Below are 20,174 nucleotides of genomic sequence, written 5' to 3' on the forward strand. Positions count from 1 at the left end.
CTGTAAATCTACACAATGCTTTCAAACATTTAAAACACAAAGTCTCTGTCCCAAGGATCTGACAATGTAATTGAGAGATGAATATGAAACACAAAATAAAGATTAGACACAATACAGTTAGGAAGAATGATAGAATGGAAGTCTGTACAGGAGATTTCTTGCTAGAAGTGATTTTGAAGAAGAGATTTAAAGAGGTGGCAGACAGAACTTGTAGTAGACAAGAAGTTGGAGGCTGTTTCTCATATTGCACTATGGGATGGTGCTTTACTGCACTGTAGTTGAGGTTGAAAGAGCATTTATGTTAAAAGCAAAATTTTCAAACTGCTTTAAAATCTACAGACCTAATCAGATTGGCCTGAAAAATGGTACACCAGTTCAAAGTGTGGGGTACAGTTTGTGGTGCAAATTTAGGGCGAGAAGAACTGATTGTGGGGCAGAGGATTTGTGGTGGAGAAAAGGTTGAATTTAATGTGGAAAAAAGAAATGGAGCCAGAGACGAGAGAGGAAGAAGGAGATGGGAGCATGGAGGCAGAGAACTGGTCAGAGCAGCAGGAGAGGAAGATGATTCTAATAGCAGCATTTTGCCTAGACTAGGAGGGAGAGGTGAGAAGAGGACGAAGAGGTTCCATAGGCATGGTGAGAGATGACAAAGATGTTGTACGTAGTCGGAGTTGAAAGAAAAGGATGGCACTTAACAAAGATGAACTGCATCTTCAGCTGTGGTTGATATGTGCTTGGCAGAGATGGGGATGGGAACGATGGTGGCTTTATACCACCTTTACATCCCTTATATGCCACCTATGGTATGGCTGAAGGATGGGCTGGGTGTAGAGATATGCCAGCTCTATATTGGCTGGAGATTCTCCTTTGCCGGGGGATTCTCCAACCACTCATTTAGTTTGGCTGTCTTCCCGGTGTTGGAGCATAAAGTGGGGGCCAGGATCTGTCCCAGTATATTAGAAGAATCAGTGAATCATTCACTAATGGGGTAGGGGTATCTTGTCTTGCTTTTTTGTACATATGTGCAGGAAAGAGACCAATGAGAACCTCTGCTGCTTCCCCAGAAGCAGATATTCAGGCATGGGCAGCCTGCTGACATCACTGAGAGAGAAAGGAGTCATCTTTTGGTAGAGGTCCAAGGGTCTTTCAGGGGAATAGGAATCAAAACCCCAAACACTTGCCCAGGGCAAGTGGTGAGACTAGACTAGTGGTTCTCAACCTATTTACCATTGTGGGCCGCATCCGATACTACCCGTATGGCCCTGAGGATGTCACATTGGCCACTGAGCTGTGCTGATTGGGCCGCAGGTTGAGAACCACTGGACTAGACCAAGAAGCAGAGCAGCCAGAACTGCTAGTTCTTCCCCAGAGGGAAAGGGTCAAGCCTAGGAACAATGAAAGGAACGAGAAGAGGAAAGATCTAGTGGTGGGTTGCATGTTGGTTATTGGGAGTCATTTTTCCCTTTCCTCATTCCCAGCAACCAGGAAGAAAGGAAGGGTGAAGTTTCTGCATTTTGTCAAACTGGAGGGATTATGTGCTGTGTTTCCTGTCAGGCGTTGCCACCCTCTTCCCCCCCACCTGCTAGAGACTACTTCACTTTTAGTATTGGCTTCTGGCTAATAAGTCTACTCCTCTAGCTAACAGGTGTCTGGTATGATCATCTTGGAATGGAGAGTCAGCAAGGTTCAGTAAATTGACCCTGGGGCAGGAAGGCTGGAACTCCCATCCCACTTCTGCCTCTGACTTGCTCTGTGACCTTGGGCAAATCACTTCACCCTTCATGTCTCCGTTTTCCCAGCTGTAAAATGGCAGTAGTCATATTTATCTACCTCACAGCTTTTTGTGAAGATTAATTTGTTGAAGTCTGTAGTGCACTTTGAAAAATACAAGGGAACTCTATGTGTGAAGCACCGTTATAATCTTTAGTATTGCAGTGATAACACCATCCCGGATGATGTCATTGAGAGAACCCACCAGACTTGATGTAGAATTATGTGAGTCTTTGCAGTAGTTCAGAATGCTGTTTTATTATTGTTGGTATATCACAAAGAGTCTTGAGCAGTCACTGCACAAAGTGTGCACAAAAGGAAGTATGGAGTGTTGCTAACCTTATAAAACAAGCTGTCTGCACATTTTTGAATGATATACATAACTCTACTTTAAAACCTCATCTAGACATTCTTTGGAGTTGATCCCTAAAGTTGTACAAATGCCTTGTTTATACAATGCTTAAGAGCAAACTTGCTCTAGTAGCCTCTAATAAACATGTGAAAGCCACTGGTTTGTAAATTATATCAAGGTGCATGGGGGGTGAATGGAAGGAGGCAGTGGTAAGAGCGGTCTCAGAAGTAATCTTGCATTCATTTACACCACATTCTGTGCTAACAAATTGTCTTCAATGGGGTTAACCCATTCCCCTCCCCCTGTGTGTAAGTCAGGGCAGAAGCTGTCCCTTTTTATTTACTTGAACTGTTTACAGTTTCCAAAATGCTAAAACATTACATTGAGATGCATGTGCAAGGAAATGGGGATGGGGGAATGAACGCTCAGAGCTTTCATGTGGCTACTGTTGCTATGATACTAGGTTCAAGCATTTCTTCCTTTCTTTCTTTCCCTCCTTGCTCTCACTGAGTTGGAGAAAAGCAACACTGATGAGGGTCTGAATGGTTCGGGCTTCATAGGGGACCACTTTGTGTATGGGTCAGAGAGTTGCTAGTGGGGGTGTATGAATACCCAAGTGTCATTTCTCATTTCCATAACAAGCCAGATTTTTTCACGTAAACGGGGGATGTATTCATGTCAGAGGAGAGTCATTCACTTTTTATGTACCCTAATTTCTCTCCACACCTATTCCTCAGCAAGCTGTACCCCAACACGTTGACTTGTAGCCATCTACAATTCATCAGGCACCTTAAGCTGCAAGTTTTTCAGAGGGTTGTTTTGGTTACAGGTTCTTAAGTGCTGCTCATCTCCTGCTGATATTGCACAAAACCTGCCAAAAGCATTCTTTTGTAGATAGAAATGAATCTGGATTAGTTTCCAGACACCCAGTAAAGAAATTATACAGCAAGTAAGCTCCAAAAAGCAGGTTTTGTTTCCAGGGCTGTTTCTCTACAGACATTTGTCTGCTTTTATCCAAATATGATTTGTTTTGCTGAAAAATTCAAATGCACATTTCCAATGAGCACATCGAATGGTCAGAAAAAAAATGTGTTTCATTTAATACAGGGCTTCTAATTGAGCATCATAACTAATAGCTGCCCTTTCCTACTGTTCAGTATTTAAAAAGAAATAAGCAGTTCTAGTGATTTCCATTTCATTTAGCGTTTCTTTTAAATTTTCCTGGTATTTGTTGATGAAGACACTGATCTTCCGTATCTGCTATTCAAATCAATACAGTCATCTGCTGATAATTTAATTGGTTATGATAATGAATAAGCTAATAATCCCAACCCTCCCTCCCCCCACTGTTCAATTATCTCCAACATCCAATGCATTTATCGCCTCTTCTCTCTTTAGCACTGCAGTGATAACACCCATCACTGTCAGTCAGATATGAACATAGTAGGTGCTTGGAAGAGAGGCTACACCGGAAAGAATGTCGTGATCACTATCCTGGATGATGGCATTGAGAGAACCCACCCAGACTTGATGCAGAATTATGTGAGTCTTTGTAGTAGTTCAGAATGCTGTTTTATTATTCAGAATTAAGATTGCTGCTTGTAGAAAGTTGACTGTGTTGTTCTGGTTGATGGAGCAAGAGAGAAATAACGAAAGAAAGATTTTCTATAACAGCAAGGAAGGAAATTACAAAAAGTTATATTTTTTCATATGGAAATAATCTGTAAGATAATATCTTGTATAATGTCAGTTTAATATCTGATATGTCTTCCATAAGGAATCTGTATCCTTATGGAATATAAGGAGGGGGTTGAATTCAATGAGCTCATCATTTTTCACCTCATATCTAAACACTTTGACCTGTGGTCCTCCCACCACCATCACTCTCAGAGCTTTTGAATATGCTACACATCTGTTAATTTCAAGAGTATATAGCTAAAGGGAGAGTATAAACATTGGTAGGCCAAAAATATTTATCTAGAGAGATAATAGCCCATTTTTGAAGGCCTTAACTTAATTATATCCTCCTGAGTATTTATTGAAGTTCAAGCTAACCATCCTATGGCTAGAAAAAATGTAAGGAAAAAAAGATATGTGACTTGCACTCATCTGCAACACTTTGAGGTCTCGCCAGTATAGCTCTGTTGATTCCAATGACATTAGCCCCAATTTACACTACTCTAAATGAGAGGGGAACTATGCCCTTTGGTTATTGTAAGTTTCCTATGGCCTTATAGGTTTTCTGTCTGCTTGTGTTTGTCACATTTAAACAATTGATTTAAAATAAATAGGAATATTTGCTTAATGTACATAGAGGCTTCTCTCTTGGTAGGTAAACCTTTTATCTTATCAAAGCTGACATTGTCCTTTCAAGCTATTTAGAATCTCAGGGCAGTGCATTGCTAGGGTGATTATTCTAGGCGACAAGCATAGTCATGATGCAGAAGTGCACGACCTTGGGTGTCTTGTTGTTTTTATGAAATGGAATGTGCATCCTGTACATGAATGCAGTGAAGAAAACAAATGAGTGCATTTGGGATGAAATTCTCATGTGTTCTAGCTGTAGAGGTGAATTTCGTCCTGACAGAGCATTCAAGACATAGGGCATGGTTACACTTGCAGATGTAGAGCGCTGTGAGTTAAACCCGCCTTTGTAGAGTGCAATAGGGAAAGTGCTGCCATCTGTCCACACTGGCATGGCCACATTTGTGGCATTTGCAGCGCCTCTGGGAGCAGTGCATTATGGGCAGCTATCCCAGCATGCAAGTGACTGCAACGTGCTTTTCAAATGGGGTGGAATGTGACAGGGAGTATGTTGTGTGTATGTGGGGGGAGAGAGGGTGGGTTTTTGAGGTGCTGAGAGTGTGCCAGCATCCTGTCTTGTAAGTTCAGCCCCCCCACCCCCACCCCTCTCTCACTCAGTCAAAGCAAACAGTAAATATTTGCTTTTTCTCCAAGCTGATAAGCAGCCAGCTTCTTGTAGCAGAGCTTTGAAAGGGCATTTCTGCATTCCTGCAGCTGATTTCACAACAATGACAAGAGCGGTCACTTGACTTAAGGGGATTATGGGACGTTTCTGGATGCTGATCATAGCACAGTAACGCAACAAACTCGTTCACACTGGTGCCGCGGTGCTCCAGCGGGGGCGCAGCAAACGTTATTCCACTCACCAAGGTGGAGTACAGCAGCACTCTAGCTGTGGAGTCAGCGCGTTCTACATGCCTTGCCAGTGTGGACGGGGAGCGAGCTAGGGTGCCCGGGGCTGCTTTATTGCGCTGTAACTCACAAGTGTAGCCAAGGCCATAGACATGACGCTGTCATTAACATCCAGTCCAAAAAGTTAGAGATGAGTCCGCAGTTCTAAAGCCATTGATTTTGAATTAGCCACACTTAGGGCCAAATCCTGCCATCCATCCTGTATATGAACTCTCTTTTGAAAACAGGAAGTTCTGCCTAAAAATCAATGACAGGATATAGCTTTGTCAATTTAAGATTCATCTGATCTTCACGTGCACTAAATCTTTCATGTTAATTCCCACATCATAGGTTATTTAAACAAGTTAGGTACAACTTTCCTCCCTCATAGAACAGCTGAGATTGTATCAGATGTCATTAAGTTTATCCCAGTCCTATACTTCCAGTGAATGTAAATGCAGCTATTTACTACCTCCCCTACTTTCTCCCCTGCCAGTGAGGAATTTCTCCAGGGCAATTCACTGGTTTGATGACAAATGCCTTCTATGTGGCAACAAAAAGGAAAATTTGAGGTGGATGTGGTAACTGGTTTTGAACAAAGAAGAGATTAAAAGGAACCACTTGCCATGTCAACACACCACGTGCTACCACATCAGTTAACAGAAGCCACAAAAACAAGCAATTGTTTGCACTATAAACTATTTTCAACAGGAAGAATCGTGGTAAATGCGGAAAATATGGCAAAAACACACATTTCACATACTTTACAAATAGTTATGCTCCCTGAAAAAAGAAGGTATATTCTTTTCCAGAGTGTATAGTTTGTGTTATGTATGTCAACACTATGTAGGAATATTTTCTTAAAGGAATATAAAGGATTTCTGCTTCCTAACATTTTGGGAATTTTTCTTTTCTTAAACTATATCCAATTGTTATTGAACCTAGATACATTTAATGCAAACCTAGTCTCTTTTTCAGGCGTTATATACAGAGGTCTCAGAGGAGGAGTATAGGGTTTTATGTAATAAATTTACATATGTGACAAACAGCTCTTCCTATTTTATAATGATTGTTCAAAAATACTTGTGTCTAATGTATTTGTTATCCTCCAGCCTTTCCAAAACAAAATTTTAAAAATGTAAATCCTGTAATTATTGACCATATGATCCTTTCCTAAAACATCACAAAACCTCAGGAATGTTAGTTAACCCAATTACTCTCTTGTAGAAACCTGCTGAAGAATGTATGTGGGCCACATGAGTCAATGGCTAATTAATGAGAAACTGGTTCTCTCTCTATTTTTTCTGTTGGTTACAGGATTCGAACGCCAGCTATGATGTCAATAGCAACGATATTGACCCCATGCCTCGGTATGATGCCAGCAATGAAAACAAGTAAGGCCTGTTCACTATGGCATGTTTGACATTTTAAATGCAATGCCTCAAGCAGAACATACCAAATCTGCCAGTGTAGTAGGGATGCACCCGAATGTCTCCATAAAGCATTGAGATTTGCATTTAACTCTGTGTTATGTATATATAATATAGGGTGTCTCCTCACACACTGTACAGCACTCACTCTGTGAATAGATGGGTGCACTTATCTGAGAATTTATAAGTAAATCCATTAATTAGAGTTCTAAGCATTTAAAAATGAACACATTTTGAGTTTGTTTTTTGGCAAGTCTAACCTTTTTTCAGAATTTTCTAAGCAAATTGTTGGAGTCTGGTACTTTGTTTTGTGTGGACTTTGCCTTAGCTTATGATTTCCTTGCACTTAGTTTTTGTGGTGTTGTGAGAAAATACACTTGAGCAACTTTAATTCAAAGTTAATGGAGTTTTGTATGTGTGTGATTTTACTAGAGGCAATTTAAAACTAACTAACAAATACATGAATGGTAATTCATTCTGATTGTAATTGTACGTCCTTTGCTGCTGATGGTTAGATATTTCTGTTTGAAAGATAGTTTTTTCCTTTGGAGATCAACTTCTTTTTCAATGTTATTCAGCAGTTATTTTTAATGATCCAAGAATCTCTCTGGGAGGCTCTTGGTCCCATTCCTGGGGCACCTGGAAGGGCCCAGCACTATCATTGGGGCCCCTGGCAGAGTTACTCATCTGTTAAATATCAGAGTGGTAGCCATGTTAGTCTGGATCTGTAAAAGCAGCAAAGAATCCTGTGGCACCTTATAGACTAACACATGTTTTGGAGCATGAGCTTTCGTGGGTGAATATCCACTTCGTCAGATGCAAGTCTGACCTCTTGCATCTGACGAAGTGGGTATTCACCCACGAAAGCTCATGCTCCAAAACGTGTGTTAGTCTATAAGGTGCCACAGGATTCTATGCTGCTCATCTGTTAAACATGGAGCTTCACACAGGGAAGTATAATCCTTTTTATAGAATCATAGACATTAGAAGCAATTATCTAGTCTCCCTGCCACTGCAGGATTGTTCCTACATTATATATACATGGAAAGTATTGTAATGTTACTTGTCTGAAAGATAGATTTGCATTAGAGAAGCTATGAGGGGTAAAGCCTTTTCCTTCGCACCACTCCAGTGTTTTAGGCTATTCTTCTCCCCTCTCAGCCCTACAGGGCTTGTGTTACAGAAGCCATCCATGATTAGTTTTTGTCTGAAACCAGTCAGTGCTGCAACCATTATGATCAGAGGGTTCTCTCCAGAAGGACATTGAGGATCCGTTCTTGATTAGAGTCAGTGGTGAAACATCCAGTAACTTACATGGACAAATCCTGCTCCTGCAGCAAAATGGTGGTGGGCTGTGCAGGGTTTGTGCATACCCTGTGCAGCAGAGAGCTCTGCCTTCAGGGACTCCTTGTGTAGTATGGCTGAGATACTGGTGGCAAGGGAAGTGGTGCAGCTAGGCCACTTGGATCTTCCTAGCGTCTAGAGGGGAATGACACAAGGAGCTGCAGTGTCTCTTCCAGTCTTTAGGTGGCAATAACTTACATGGCAAGGGTGGGCGGATTCTGCCAAGTGCCCAGTTTGGCTAATCAAGCTGAGTGCTGTGCTTTGGGATTTGCCCACTTGTCTGTTGTCTCCTCAATGACCCCAGCCCCTCTGGGTTTGGGAAGAAATGCTTCTTCAAACAAATATTTTGCAAAAATTTCAAGAAAATGTATGGAAAAACAATTGAAAGTGAATGCATACAAGATCATCTGCTACAATAATATTTTCTCTAGCATGAATGTACCGCTTAAAGCAGGGGTAGGCAACTTATGGCATGTGTGCCGAAGGTGGCACGCGAGCTAATTTTCAGTGGCACTCACACTGCCCACCTCTTGGCCACCGGTCCAGGGGGCTCTGCATTTTAATTTATTTTTAAATGAAGCATCTTAAACATTTTAAAAACCTTATTTACTTTACATACAACAATAGTTTAGTTATATATTATAGACTTATAGAAAGACTGGCACGCGAAACCTTACGTCAGAGTGAATAAATGAAGACTCGGCACACCACTTCTTAAAGGTTGCCAACCCCTGGCTTAAAGCTTACTAGCTGTGTTATTTAAGATATATATATATATATATATAAAGATATTATAGTAAGATCTGGATGAGAACTAATCAGGGATTTGGCTATTAAAACAGTGATATAGGAGGTTGTAAATAACTGGAAAATTCATTTCACACAGAAATCTATTATACTGAAATTGATTAGAATAGCATATCTAATAAATTATAATTAACTATTTTTTGTGGGATTGTAATTTTAGCATATGTTCTAATTCAGGTTCTCTCATTGGCTGTTGTTTACATACTCCAAACATTATTTTCTAGACACAAGTAGATGCATGAACTATTTTCTTCTCCCTATACCATCCTATATCATCTGCACATTTGTTATCCTTTTTTCATACTGTTGCTCACTACACTGAATGTCTGTCTTTTCTTTACTAGAAAAGTCCTCTAAAACAGAAGTGCAATTAGATAGTAATTGCCAATAAAACCATGTTGCTTTGAAATCTGTAAATATCCTGCAGATGTGGTTTACTGTAATGTTAAACAAAAAGACTCATCAGGAACAAGCTATGTAAAAATTGCTGCTATGCTAACTTGGCGAAGCAAGCAGCAAACCCAAGATCACAGACCACGTGTCAACAAGAAAAATGCTAATGATCAAATTGAATCTGTTAGGAGATGCTTCTAGGACATTTGTTAAATAAAACAGAGAAAAAAAGAAGCAGCAAAATAGACTGCAAAGAGTCTTGCTCTTTTGAAATGTACTACAGCACTTTTCAGCTGAGGTTCTTAAAGTGCTGTACACAGAGGCCTATTATCATCCTCATTTTAGAGATGAAAAATTCAGGTACCAAAAGGTCAAGGCCTAAATTGTAAGAAGTGTCTGTAAAGTTTAGGTTCCCAACATCAGGAATCTCTGGCTTAATTTTCAGAGGTGCTGAGTACCCTTAGTAATCAGGGCCAGATTTTTAAAGCTATTTAGGTGCCTAAAAATGCAGAGAGACACCTAGTGGGATTTTCAAAAGTGTGTCGGTGCCATTCCCAGTGGGTGTTAGGCACCTATGCATTTTTGAAAATCCCACTAGGTGCCTATCTTTAGGTGCCTAAATACCTTTAAAAACCTGGCCCCACTGATTTTCAGTTGGGATTCTGGTTGCTCAATATATCTGATAATCGGGTGCCAGGTGTCTCAGATTGGTCACGCAAAAATGAAGGCACCCAAAATCAGTTTTCACTTTTGAAAATGTAGGTCTTACTGACTTGCCCACGACCATAAATAGAAGTAGATATAGAACCCAAATCTCCTGACTCTCAGTTCCTGCTCGAACACTGCTCCAACACTCAATAGTGCATTATAATGTTCCAATTAAAAAGGATAGTGGGACATACAAGTACACATCAGCAGGCTAAGCAAATTTATTTTATAAAGCAATATAATTATGGGGGTGGAGTGATAAGAAGGAATAAAAAGAAATGTTGCAAAACTAAGCAGGTGTCTTATTGGCGCTTTGCTAGGACACAGCTGGGAAACTTCAGGGTACTGGTACTGTTTGCTAACTTTTCTCTTTTAATCAGTAATAAGGCTTATTAGGAATATAAAATTATGAGCAAGCATAAATTGGGGTTTGTGAAAAGACAGTAGATAAACTTGAATGACGTATTTTGAAATGATGTTTAAAAATAAAGTTCTCAAGTAAGTGTAGAGAACGTGAGGGGAAGGAAAAAAAAACTTAAATCAATCTCTTGAACTTTTCAGTCAAAACCACAGTGGGACGAAAGTGTCTTTAACTACTATGGTATGTAGGAGTCCTGCCAGAAGTTTACTTTGGTCTCTACAACTTGGCAGAGAATTGTGAAGCTTGTAAATGTATAGGTCTATGCTAGAACTTCTCTTTGCACAGCTAAAGACAGCAGTCAGCTGTGAATGAAGTCATTCTTGCTATGCAAGTCATCTTGTTTTGATTTAATGCTGAGTGCTGCTGCTTCATTCTATGTCTGTTATTTAGCTGTCACCTGTAAACATCATTTTAAAACAACTGTGTCACTTAGCCATCAGAACTCACTGGATAAAATGCAAACAGACTTACTGGGTTACAGCCCCATACCATTGGGTAAACTCAGAAATTAAAGAAATGAAAACAAACTTTAGCAACATTAAGACAAGTTTTCATTTTGGACCACACACAAAAAAAGGCATTTCTCTGTTTCAGGCTGAGATTTTCCTTTGATATTTCAGATCTTAGTAACCCATCTTTTTAAAAGGCAGGACTTCTGATCTGCTCCATATAAGAAAGAAGAAAATAAGGCCCGTAATTTCTGATTAGGAGATACATAGTTGCTCTGTTGGAATACAGTTCACAGTTTTGCAGCTTTATATTTAATTAAATTAACACATTTTATTTTAATAACCCTGTATATATACTTTCTTAAATGAACAAATTTCTATTTTTTACAAGAATGTGTTTGCATATTGACTGTAAAAGTCATGATATAAAAATGCTTGAGGTCTGGAATCTTTGCTGGTCTAAAATCATAAAAGGTAAAAAAATTGCTTTGGCTTTCTAATGCTAGAGTTCATAGTATCTACAAAGTTTTAGTTGCAAAGGTGGAGAGAGACTTAATAAGTCACAGTGAGTTTTTTGCTTCTACTTGGTCCAAAATAATGAGAATATTTTTTCCAGCAGAAGACCAATATACCCATTCCAAATCATTGCCATTTTTCTTCCTTTGTCAAATTAACACATTTTCCAAATAAAATGCCAAAAGGCAATTCGTTTTCTGACGGTTTATGGATGCTGTTTTGTAGTGGACAACAGAATCTATGTGTTAAGTCATTTAATCAGAATGGATATTAGATATCTGACAGGCAGAATAGGTTCTAATGCATCCTGGATGGCCAGAAAGTGATTTCAGTGAAATAAAAGGGTCTATTGACTTTATCCTATCATTATTCAGATATGGAACCCTGAAGAACTTAATGCAATCTAACACAGAGAATTTGAATTTGTTTGATTGCTCGCTCCAAAAATCAGTCCTAAGAAAATTCCCTTCTCGGTGCAAGACAAAATGGAGCTTTGGTAACACCAAACATGTTCCCTTTAAGAGAACATAACAGTTTAGAAAGGAAAACTAATTGATGGTATGTGTACTGGTAGACACTTGCAGACCAAACCTACAGTGGGACAGAGTTTCATCAGTTCCAGCTGAAGTCAATGTGAGTTTAGGTACTCAGCATCTCGTGCAGTTTCTCTGCAAGTTTAGTTGATGGCTGTGAGGTACTATTAGGAAACTGCAGATTTTGTTGTTGTTGTCGTCATGTAAATTTATGTCTGGATTTTTTGTTTATGAAAGTGAGGACCCAAAAAATATTGGCAAACCTGTTAACAAGCAGCCAAGTGCTATGAAAGCTTTTCCACTGGAGCCCAATCCTGATTTACAACACTGCTACTATCTAGTCTTGGGCCTCTCTTATGGGCCCATAGCTGGTATACTGATTTTGTGCTGTGATTTTTAGCAGAGGTTAGTAACTAAGCAGTTTCAGGCAGTATATGGCTAGATCTCCATAGAACAAGTATATTTTACAAGGAGCAGTATTGGTAATTTAGCAGCTAGCCTCAGAGTTAATGCTGATCTAGTTCCCCATCAGAGTGGTAAGAGACACCATTACTCTGGAGATAATGTTATCTTTCAGATTAGATATTAAATCAAAGATCTGACCATTTGTTGTAATTAAGGATCCATTGTACTGTTTGCAAGAGTAAAGGAGCTAAACCTTGTCTAAAGTCCAGCTTGGATAATCATGTTATGTTTAACTAGATTCCCCTTGCAATTTCATTTCAAGAGTATGCTTCCTAACTACCTGCCCTAAACAATTATGTGGAGTTGCTGTGCACCATTACCCAGCTGTTGTGTCTATTCATTAGATGGCTGCATTTCAGTAGTAATCTTTACATAATCTCTGTATGCCTTACAGGAGAGTTGAGGGGCTTAATTAACATTTGTAGAGTGTTTTGAGATCCTTGGAAGGAACATCCTATAGAAACCCAAAGCATGACTATTAATAATCACATCAGACTATGTAGTGTATTTGCTAGTATATGGCCATTAGAGAAATTTGACTTCTGTTCTAAAACAGGGTTGAACCTATGTCTAAAGGGTCTGTTTTCTACATTACATAATCCTCTCCAAAGTTCAGAGTTGGCTTGAATGCTTCTGTTTCTAAAATCAAAAAGTCATTGAAGTTAACAAATTTCTGGGGGGGAAGAGGGGAGAGAATGAAAAGAAAACAAATTTCCATTTGTTTACAGTAGTGCGGGGAAGAGTGGGGGAGAGAAATCCCTTTCAATACCTTGGTGTTGGTTACTGAGCAGTATAACTCACTTGAATAATAGATGCGCCGTGAGGAGCAGCAGCCTTTCCTTTCAGACTTTGTTAAAACATATCCTCATGCTTCACTTCCTGTATTTACCCAAGAAAATTTAATAAAAGCTGTCTCCAGAGTTCTAATTATTTAAGTTACCCAAAAAGTGGACTCACAGATAAAATACTATTCTGAAGTTCTGTGCCACTACTTCTCTTTTTTATATATGAATTATTGATGATGATGATGATGAGTCAGATCATCCCTTTAGATTCTAAGTCCCAGCTGGTCCATGGTGCTACAATATATTAGAGGGAAGATGAACCCTTGTATTGACCTGGGTTTGTGAGGGTTGTGGTAAAGACCTCTTATTTAAGGAAGACAGATTTTTTTTTTCTGGAAGGAATGGGTTTTCCATCCCAAAACTTATCTGTATTTTATAACTATTCATTTAAGTTGGGAAGACCACATCTGCAATAAGACTATTTTTGTTTTATGTAACAGGACAACTGGGTAGGAACTTGAGTAAGAAAATGCATTTCTTTGGGATTTCTCCTTATAGCAGACCTTATCTTAGAGGAAGCTAAAGAGAGTGATTATGATTCTTCATTCTATTGCACCTGTTTTGTGCCTGTGTAATTCCACAGCCTCAGGAATAACTCTTACATCATAATAAAAAAGGCTGACAAAGGAGGTGCTGTTGTCATCATAAATAGGTCAGAATATGAATGAGAGGCTGCTAGGCAGCTCTCTAACACCACATTCTACAAGCCATTACCCGCTGATCCCACTGAGGGTTACCAAAAGCAACTACGCCATCCACTCAAGAAACTCCCTGAAAAAGCACAAGAACAAATCTGCAAAGACACACCCCTAGAACCTCAACCACGGGTATTCTGTCTGCTATCCAAGATCCATAAACCTGGAAATCCTGGATGCCCCATCATCTCAGGCATTGGCACCCTGACAGCAGGATTGTCTGGTTATGTAGACTCTCTCCTCAGGCCCTATGCCACCAGCACCCCTAGCTATCTTTGAGACACCACTGACTTCCTGAGGAAACTACAATCCATTGGTGATCTTCCAGAAAACACCATGCTGGCCACTATGGATGTAAAAGCTCTCTACACCAACATTCCACACAAAGATGGACTGCAAGCCATCAGGAACAGCATCCCCAATAATGTCACAGCAAACCTGGTGGCTGAACTTTGTGACTTTGTCCTCACTCACAACTATTTCACATTTGGGGACAATGTATACCTTCAAGTCAGCGGCACTGCTATGGGTACCCGCATGGCCCCACAGTAGGCCAACATTTTTATGGCTGACTTAGAACAACGTTTCCTCAGCTCTCGTCCCCTAATGCCCCTACTCTACTTGCACTACATTGATGACATCTTCATCATCTGGATCCATGGAAAAGAAGCCCTTGAGGAATTCCACCATGATGTCAACAATTTCCATCCCACCATCAACCTCAGCCTGGACCAGTCCACACAAGACACTACAGTGCTAATAAGCGATGATCACATAAACAGCACCCTATACCAGAAACCTACTGACCACTACACTTACCTACATGCCTCCAGCTTTCATTCAGACCACACCACACGATCTGTTGTCTACAGCCAAGCTCTAAGATACCACCACATTTGCTCCAACCCCTCAGACAGACAAACACCTACAAGATCTCTGTTAAGTGTTCTTACAGCTAGAATACCCATCTGCTGAAGTGAAGAAACAGATTGACAGAGCCAGAAGAGTACCCAGAAGTCACCTACTACAGGACAGGCCCAACAAAGAAAGTAACAGAACGCGACTAGCCGTCACCTTTCGCCCTCAACTAAAACCTGTCCAGTACATCATCAAGGATCTACAACCTCTCCTGAAGAATGATCCTTCACCCTCACAGACCTTGGGAGACAGGCCAGTCCTCGCTTACAGACAACCCCCCAACCTAAGCAAATATTCACCAGCAACCACTCAACAAACTACAAAAACAGTAACTCAGGAACCTACCCTTGCAACAAAGCCCATCGCCAACTCTGTCCACATATCTATTCAGGGAACACCATCATAGGACCTAATCACATCAGCCACGCTATCAGAGGCTCATTCATTTGCACATCTACCAATGAGATATATGCCGTCATGTGCCAGCAACACCCCTCTGCCATATATATTGGCCAAACCAGACAGTCTCTATGCAAAAGAATAAATGGACACAAATCAGACGTTAAGAATTATAACATTCAAAAACCAGTCGGAGAACACTTCAGTCTCCCTGGTCACTCAATTACAGACCTAAAAGTAGCAATACTACAACAAAAAACCTTCAAAAACAGACTCCAATGAGAAACTGCTGAATTGGAATTAATTAGCAAACTAGACACCATTAAATTAGGCTTGAATAAAGACTGGGAGTGGATGAGTCATTACACAAAGTAGATCTATTCCCCCACTGTTACTCACACCTTCTTGTCAGTTGTTGGAAATGAGCCATCCTGATTATCACTACAAAAGTTTTTTTTTTCTTCTGCTGACAATAGTCCACCTTAACTGATTATTTTCTTATAGTTAGTATGGCAACACCCATTTTTTCATGTTCTTTGTATATACATATATATCTTCTTACTGTATTTTCCACTGCATGTATCTGATGAAGTGGGCTTTAGCCCACAAAAGCTTATGCTTAAATAAATTTGTTAGTCTCTAAGATGCCACAGGTACTCCGTGTTCTTTTTGCTGATACAGACTAACACAGCTACCACTCTGAAACCTGTCTAATAGGGTGGAAAATCTGGCCCACTGAATCTTCTATTTGTGTTGTGCAACTAAAGCACACATATCCGGATACACTATTGATTTCCTCTTGCTATACCATTAAAAATAACCTTTAACTACAAGTTGGATAGCGCACCCGCATAGTAACAGTCAAAAGCTGATGACTGAGGGTATGGCTACACTTACAGTTTTGCAGCGCTGGTAGTTACAGCTGTGTTCGTACAGCTGTGTAGGGCCAGCGCTGCAGTGTGACCACACTGACAGCTACCAGCGCTGCAGTGTGGCCACATTTACAGCACTTGCAGCGCTGTTGGGAGTGGTGCATTGTGGGAAGCTATCCCACAGAGCACCTCGTCCCATTTTGGCGCTGTGGCTTGTGGGAAGGGGAAGGAAGTGTGCGGGTCTTTCCGCTTCCTGTTCCAACGCCCCGTGGTGCTTTGCTACACATTCCGAGCAGTTTGGCGGCATTGTGATTCTGCAGCGCGATTTCTGAGATTTTTGTTATAAATGGAGCCTGGGCTGCTGAGGACCTTGCTGATGAATGTTGCCAGCACATCACGCATGGCAGTGGAGCTATTCCTTCAGCTGCAAAGTGACAGTCAGGAGTCAGACGATGATATTGAAACGCCTGACGCTGAAGACACTCAATTGCTTGTGGCAGTAACAGACGTGCTCAGCACCGTGGAACAGCGCCTTTGGGCTCGGGAAACCAGCACTCAGTGGTGGGATCACATCGTCCTGCAAGCCTGGGATGACGAGCAGTGGCTGCAGAACTTTAGGATGAGAAAAGCCACTTTCATGTCACTGTGTGCTGAGCTCGCCCCTACCCTGCGGCGCAGGGACACCAGATTGAGAGCTGCCCTGCCAGTGGAGAAGCGGGTGGCTATTGCAATCTGGAAGCTGGCAACTCCAGACAGCTACCGATCGGTGGCGAACCAGTTTGGAGTGGGAAAGTCCACCGTTGGAATGGTGCTGATGCAAGTTTGCACAGCCATTAATTGCACCCTGCTAAGAAGAACTGTGACTCTTGGGAATGTGCAGGACATTGTGGATGGCTTTGCAGAAATGGGGTTCCCTAACTGTGGAGGGGCAATAGATGGGACGCATATTCCTATTCTGTCACCACCCCACCTGGCATCAGAGTACGTTAATCGCAAGGGGTATTTCTCCGTGGTTCTGCAAGCGCTTGTGGATCACCGTGGGCGTTTCACTGACATTTACACAGGATGGCCTGGAAAGGTGCACGATGCACGCATCTTTCGGAACAGTGCCCTGTTCAGGAGGCTGAGGGCCAGGACTTTTTTCCCAGACCGCAAGATCACAGTAGGGGACGTGGAAATGCCCACTGTGACCCCGCTTGGAGACCCCGCTTACCCCTTAATGCCATGGCTCATGAAACCGTATACAGGGAAGCTTGACAGGAGCAATGACCGGTTCAACTACAGGCTGAGCCGGTGCAGAATAACTGTGGAGTGTGCTTTTGGCCGTTTGAAAGCCCGCTGGCGTTGTCTTTTTGGGAAGCTAGATTTGGGGGAAAGCAGCATCTCCGCTGTTATATCCACGTGCTGTACCCTCCATAATATTTGTGAAGGGAAGGGTGAAAGATTCAGTGAGGAATGGACCTCCGAGGTTCGACGCCTAGAGGATGAATTTGCACAGCCAGAGAGCAGGGCTACTAGGGAGGCCCAGGAAAGGGCTTCAAGGATTAGGGATGCTTTAAGGGAGCAATTTGATGCTGAGAGCCAACAGTAATGTTTGGTGCCTTTGCTGTGCTTTGTTCTACCTTGGGGTACAATATTTACCACTTCCTGCAATAATAAAACGTATTGTAAAAGCCATAAAATCTTTTATTCAAAATACAGTACATAAAAGGCCAGGGGGGTTAGGGTGGTGGACTGTACATTCAGAGGTTTGAATATGTCCTGTTTGGATTACTGTTCAATGTCTGCTGCACTTCAGGATTACTATGCTGCAGGGTAATGGGGGTGGAGTGCACAGGGTAAGAATTATAGTTATCAGGGCTGGTAGGTGATCGTACAGGTGTTGGGGGCAGCTGGGGGTAATAAGAAACTGGCTGCTGGAGAAAGGTGTTTTGTGCAAATACTGGGGAACAAGAAAGAGGGCTGTGGGTTACCACGGTACATATCTGCCTGCATGGCTACGAGAGACTCGAAAGACTCAGTTTGGCGAGCCAGGAGGCTTATCATCTGCTTTGAGGTTTTTTTGATAGCCAATTCCTTTCTCCTGCTTTCTGTTTGCCTCCAGTCATACATTTTCTCTCTCCATTCATACATTTTCTCTCTCCATTCCTGTGTCTTCCTACTTTCTCTGTTGTAGTGATTCATAACTGCTTTGATCAATTCTTCTTTTGATTTTCTGGGATTTCTTCTCAAGTTCTGCAAGCGACGTGAGGCCGGTGATCCGGCTGCATTAGTCAAGGTCATTAGAAAAAACAAAGATAGAACCATGTAATACACAGAAGCTACATTGTTTATTATCACACAGTGAAGGAGTTTTTAGACTTTTTGTAGCATCCTTCCCACATACCTCACATAACACAGAGAGGCCAGGGAAGCTAAGTCATGGCGAGCAATGGGGTGAGTGTTTCTGCCCCGAGTGCACCTGGGAGGGGGAATTGACCGATGGGTCACTGGGGTTTATCTGCACTGGGTACAGGAGGTAGCTGGTGTCCTGCACAGGGGACAGTAGTGAACAGGAAGGTGGCGAGCTGCTGGCGGGGGGTGGGGTCCGCGTTAATGCCGGCCTGCTGGTGAGGGGGGGGAAAACGCACAGCTGTGCTGGCTGCCTGCTGGGAAGGGTGGGGGGGGGGAAGACCGGAGCGCACCGCGGGGCTGGCTGCCTGCTGGGAAGGGGGTGGGGAGACCGGAGCGCACCGTGGGGCTGGATGCCTGCTGGGAAGGGTGGGGGAACACCGGAGCGCACCGCGGGGCTAGCTACGTGCTGAGAAGGGTGGGGGGGGGAAGACCAGAGCGCACCGCGGGGCTGGATGGCTGCTGGGAGGGGGGTGGGGGAACATCGGAGCGCACCGCGGGGCTGGATGCCTGCTGGGACTGGGGAGGGGAGACCGGAGCACACCGCGGGGCTGGCTACGTGCTGGGAACAGGGCGGAGGGGAGACTGGAGTGCACCGCGGGACTGGATGCCTGCTGGGAAGGGGGAGGGGAGACCGGAGGGCACCGCGGGGCTGGCTGCCTGCTGGGAAGCGGGTGGGGAGACCGGAACGCACCACGGGGCTGGGGGGGGGACCGCGAACCTGGCGCCCTGCACTCAAGTATCCCTAAATTCTCAACTGGGTTTCCTACTGCCAGATATATCACTGCTGCGTGTTACTTGGGAAGAGAGGGAGGGTCTTCTACAGCAATGTGGATTCTGCCCTGGCCCCTATGCAGCTTGCCTGTGTGCAGCCATGGTCCCCCCACCCCTCGCTGCACAGTGGATCGGACGAGTTAGCCTGACCGGGGCAAGGACCACGGTGGCTCTCCCTATAAACTTGAGAAAGCAAATTGCCCACGCTCTGGCTGAAACTTTTCAAGAGATTACCGAGGCAGATTACAGAGACGTGATAGAGCAAATCAATGGGCTATTCCACGTTTAGGCATGCATGCAGGCAGCCATAACCCAAACCCTCCTCTCCCAAAACATAAAAATCTGCTTACCCCGAGCACTCTCCTCAGTTTCTTCCTCACCAGCAACTTCCTGCTGCTGCGACTGACTAGCCTCCTCTTGGCTTGAGAAGAGCTCCTGGCTGCATGCCTCCTGGGTCTCCGGGGTGTCTCCCTCCACGCCAGTAGCCTCACTGTCGGCTTCCTCTACACCCTCCCCCACTTCTCCCTGCTCTGAACTCTCCATCGTGGTCCTCGGATTGGCAGTGGGGTCACACCCAAGTGTGGCATCCAGCTCCTTGTAAAAACGGCAGGTTGTGGGGGCAGCTCCTAAGCGGCGATTTCCCTCACGGGCTTTGCAGTAAGCACTCCTCAGCTCTTTTATTTTGACCCTGCACTGCAACGCATCCCATTCATGGCCCCTTCTCAGCAAGGACTGCGATATCTGCCCATAGGTATCATAATTTCTCCTTCTGGAGCGCTGCTGTGCTTGCACAGCCTCCTCACCCCGAACACTGATGAGGTCCTGCAGCTCTGAATTGTTCCATGCTGGGGCTTGTTTAGGGCGTGGAGGCATGGTCACTGATTGATTGAATGATTG

At 42.9% G+C, this 20,174-nt stretch overlaps 1 protein-coding gene across 4 annotated transcripts in view; it reads left to right on the plus strand.

Annotated features, from left to right (window-relative positions):
- The window catches only part of PCSK5 (proprotein convertase subtilisin/kexin type 5), a 300,518-nt gene that overhangs the window by 90,354 nt on the left and 189,990 nt on the right, over positions 1-20,174 (plus strand). For all 4 annotated transcript variants that reach the window (XM_050944093.1, XM_050944095.1, XM_050944094.1 and 1 more), the window contains exons 4-5: positions 3,521-3,664; positions 6,635-6,711. In XM_050944093.1, coding sequence (XP_050800050.1) covers positions 3,521-3,664; positions 6,635-6,711 — 221 coding nt within the window. The remainder of the gene's footprint in view (positions 1-3,520; positions 3,665-6,634; positions 6,712-20,174) is intronic.

Source organism: Gopherus flavomarginatus, chromosome 3, assembly GCF_025201925.1.
Source record: "Gopherus flavomarginatus isolate rGopFla2 chromosome 3, rGopFla2.mat.asm, whole genome shotgun sequence".
Classification (NCBI taxonomy): Eukaryota; Metazoa; Chordata; order Testudines; family Testudinidae; genus Gopherus; species Gopherus flavomarginatus.